The following is a 3,890-nucleotide window of genomic DNA, read 5'->3' as shown; positions in this document are numbered from 1 at the left end:
CACATATACATATATATACACAAATAAATAATAGTTGATTTAGTAGTTGATTTTTTTTTTATGTATATACAGTATTTATGTGCATAATTTCCAGATTTTTTCACAATTCTTTCGTCTTTCAAAATCATTGATCGATGAGTCACACACACCAGGTTTTATTATTTATAAGTTTCTTTATATATGAAACGATTATATCTTTTTTGCTCTATAGGGATTGAAAGACACATAAACCGTAGCTTGATATAATTATTTTCATATATAGTCACCAAAAAAAAATTATGTTCATATATAATTATCAAGGATCACAAGAGATCAGTGGCTGAATACAAGAGAAAACTCTGATTGAAAATCTAAAACTAAAACCTCACTATCATCAGAATATGTTTTCAAAGGAAATTTTTTAAAATGTGAAAATTTTTTGGAGATCACACGCCTTTTTTATATTTTTCCCACCTTTTTCATGCGTCAATCTATATTTTTTTTTTTTATTCATACAACTCACACACATTCATACTCATACAGCAGATCCCACCATGTCTAGGGAGATTCGAACCCAGATGAAATATATTAAGATACATCATGATAGACTAGTGAGCAACTAATGCCTCAGCTGCTGTTTATAGCTTAATGTAACCATTGTTGATCATCCATTCCAAACTCCAATGGTTGTTGACGTTCTTTAAGGTCCAGTAAGACCATCCAAACGTTGCTCTTCCATAAACATCTAATTGGGCTTTTGCAAATCTTTGGTAATCCTCTTTCGTAGCTTCATTAACTTTCCATTCAGAAACCCATTCACCTAGAATTCCAATTAATATTAGGCCAATTGTAATTAAATAAGTTCTTAGATTAAATAATATGACAAATTAATTAATGATTTGGCAAGATAAAATAAATTTGAAGCCTCTCATATAAATTTTTAGGGGAGAGAAATAACCATAGGAATAAAAACCAAATGTTTTAAATTGAAAAAAAAATAAAAAATTATGTTGTTTGTAAGACCCATAAACTTATTTAGCTTAACATCAAATTATTTAAGAAAAAAATCCCCAACACGGTGATGTTTTTTCTATATTTTTATGGCCAACATAATTTGTATGCTTTGAACTATTTTTATGCCTTATAATAGTTTCTAACTATCATGTATCTTAACATAAACAAAGTAAAATGATCAATGGTTTAGCATATGCGTGCTCCTATATCTTAATACATGTATGAATCGAGATATATATCTGGTTGAACTTATAATTCTAATCAATGAAATTATCTTGGCCAAAAACAAAAACAAAAGCTACGTAATCAATAGTAGCGAATATTCAAAACATTGTGCATTCGATTTTTTTCCCCTCTTGTATTATCAATAGAATTTATAAAAGAGGTCTTCCAATCACTAAAAGAGGCAATCCGCGCGTGCATATGCATCTCAAATTAATGCACGATCTGAGCTAGCATCGCCCTGATCAAAAAGTGTAATATGGCCCATTTTTTTTTTACTAAAAATAAGGAAATTAGAGCCCGCAACTTTTTAGATGAATATAAAAAAATTATGTCATTTGAGTTATAGTTCTTTAGTGTAATATAGGCAATTTAAACTAATATTTATATTGAATTAAATCTAAAATACCATCAAAATAACATCATATTTTAGATGAAATAAATACTTATAACATATTTAACATGCATTTTAAGATTAATTGTAATTATTTATTCTTAATTTATATCGTAACTCTCATTATTTTAACAATTATGAATAAAGCCAAGAGATTTTGTTTGTGTTTATTAGTTGTCAAATTTGGATTCAAAGAGGCTGTAGTAGTGGACATCAATCACTGTTTTCATAAGGCCAGTGGCAACAGGGAAGAATTCCCTTGGGTCTGAGGACCCTAACCGATTTGACAAAACAACATAAGCTGTCTTTGAGTGTTTGCGCACTGCTTCATACCCAGCTTTGTAGTACTTGTTCAAAGCCTCTAAGGTGGCACCTGGTGATAGAGGCTCGTTTATCAGCTCAACCGCATACAGGCTTGTGCTTTTTGCGTACCTGTAACCATATTTCATGCTTTCCTTGCGAATAAATATGTATGTTCACTTAATAACATTTATTTGTAAGAAATAGAAATACACAACTAACCTTGCAGCTAAGAACTCTATAACATTAACGGTTTGTTGGATGTTCTCATCTGTTTTCCCCCATTCTTGAGAAGTGTCTCTGGAGGAGCTATGCTCATACCCATTTTGGGAACCAGGTGCAGCGTGAAGATCAATGATAATTTTCAACCCATATTTCCTACAGTTAGGTCGTTAGTCTTAGTAATAGTTTAAGTATATACTTATGACTATAGTAGCTATATAATTTTAGCAACATTTAAAATAATATGTTTTTTATTTATTCAATTTTCTTCTTAACGTTTTTTATTTATTTTAAAATTATCCATTAACATTTTTAATTTTATCACCAATATTTCAGATAGAATTAACATGTAGGAATAATTTTGATACAAAATAAAATGACCAAGGATAAAATTAAATATAATTTAAAAATATTTTTTAAAAAAATCACAAACATTAAAGATAAAAAAAACATTCTTTATCCAAAAATAAAATATAACTACTGTAACCAATATAACAGTCTTTTTACAATATAAAATATAATAATTTCTTATTATATTATTTATCGTATAATCAGACTTACCTAAAGCCATAAGAGAGTTGATCTATATATATTGAGTTTCAAAACAAGAAAAAAAGGTGTGTATTTAAAATAACTGTTCGCTCTTAGAATTTAAATGAGTAGAGGAGAGTAGTGGATTTTTTTTAAATAAATAAACTAAATATAATATTTAAATATATCCGCATAAACTAAAAAAATTATGTTTCTTTTTTTTTCAATTTTACTTATCTTGTTTGCAAGTGGGAGACACTTACGAATGTATTTTGATCCTCAATAAACACGAAATGCATGAGAAATATCAAATAAGATATGATGCGATATGTTTGTAGTTGTAGATACTAAAGACAAGAGATATATATTGATAACTATCTCAATGGTTTCCACTGCAAGCAAGATAAGTAATGTAGGAAAAAACATAATTTATTGTTTTGGGTCTATATCCATAAATATTACATTTATTTAAACAAAGATAAAGAGTAGAATTTTAAGTAGATATGGAACTTACTGAGCCCAGAAGAAGGCATTGTCTAGAGCATGCAAGGAACCAGCAACATAAGGAGAGGGTGGAGTTGGATCACTTGCTATCCACCATCCAACCGGAATTCTAAGTGCATTTATTCCCTTACTCGCTATCATCTTCAAATCATTTTCAACAATGAAACTGTTCCAGTGGTCCTAACAAGCAAATAAATTAACAAAATTAAACACTCCCACCGTCATTCATCATTATTAATTCCAATAAATAACTTGCTACATATCACACAAGACCATAAATGATTTCCGGGAAAATTTTGCAAATAGACATCGAGACAGTGAAGCCCATATATAGCTAATCTAATAATTCCTTCATGCAATAATGCTTCGTTTCTGACTTTCTGCACATCCTCACAGGCTCACACAACTAGCAAGTTTGGCAAGGAACGATAAAAATTACAAAAAAAAATAGAACAATTTTTCCAGTAAATAATTAGTCAACAAATTTTTTTTTTAATTAATTGTATACACACATTTTTCTTTTCCTTTTCTGTTACAAACAAGACTCGGTCGATGACTTAAATGGAGGGGAAAATTAAACTACATATCAATTTTTAAATTTGAAATCTCATTCATATTATTTAAACCTTTTACTGCTAGCAGACCAATTCTAATAACTTTAAAACCGCATGCTAATGTTAATAAGGAACTGGAAAAAAAATAAAAAAGAAAAAAAAGTATTATC

General features: G+C 29.0%; 1 protein-coding gene across 1 annotated transcript in view; it reads right to left on the bottom strand.

Moving 5' to 3' along the window:
- LOC107609231 (glucan 1,3-beta-glucosidase) overlaps window positions 1,746–3,890 on the bottom strand; it is a 9,295-nt gene continuing 7,150 nt past the window's right edge. Inside the window, exons 5-7 of the mRNA XM_021105906.1 lie at window positions 3,177–3,346; window positions 2,132–2,287; window positions 1,746–2,041 (exon numbers count right to left, since the gene is read on the bottom strand). Of these exons, the coding sequence (XP_020961565.1) occupies window positions 1,780–2,041; window positions 2,132–2,287; window positions 3,177–3,346 (588 nt within the window). The 3' untranslated portion in view covers window positions 1,746–1,779. The remainder of the gene's footprint in view (window positions 2,042–2,131; window positions 2,288–3,176; window positions 3,347–3,890) is intronic.

The sequence above is a fragment of the Arachis ipaensis genome, chromosome B07 (genome assembly GCF_000816755.2).
Source record: "Arachis ipaensis cultivar K30076 chromosome B07, Araip1.1, whole genome shotgun sequence".
In the NCBI taxonomy this organism is placed as follows: Eukaryota; Viridiplantae; Streptophyta; class Magnoliopsida; order Fabales; family Fabaceae; genus Arachis; species Arachis ipaensis.
This window is presented reverse-complemented; position numbering and strand designations above follow the sequence as displayed.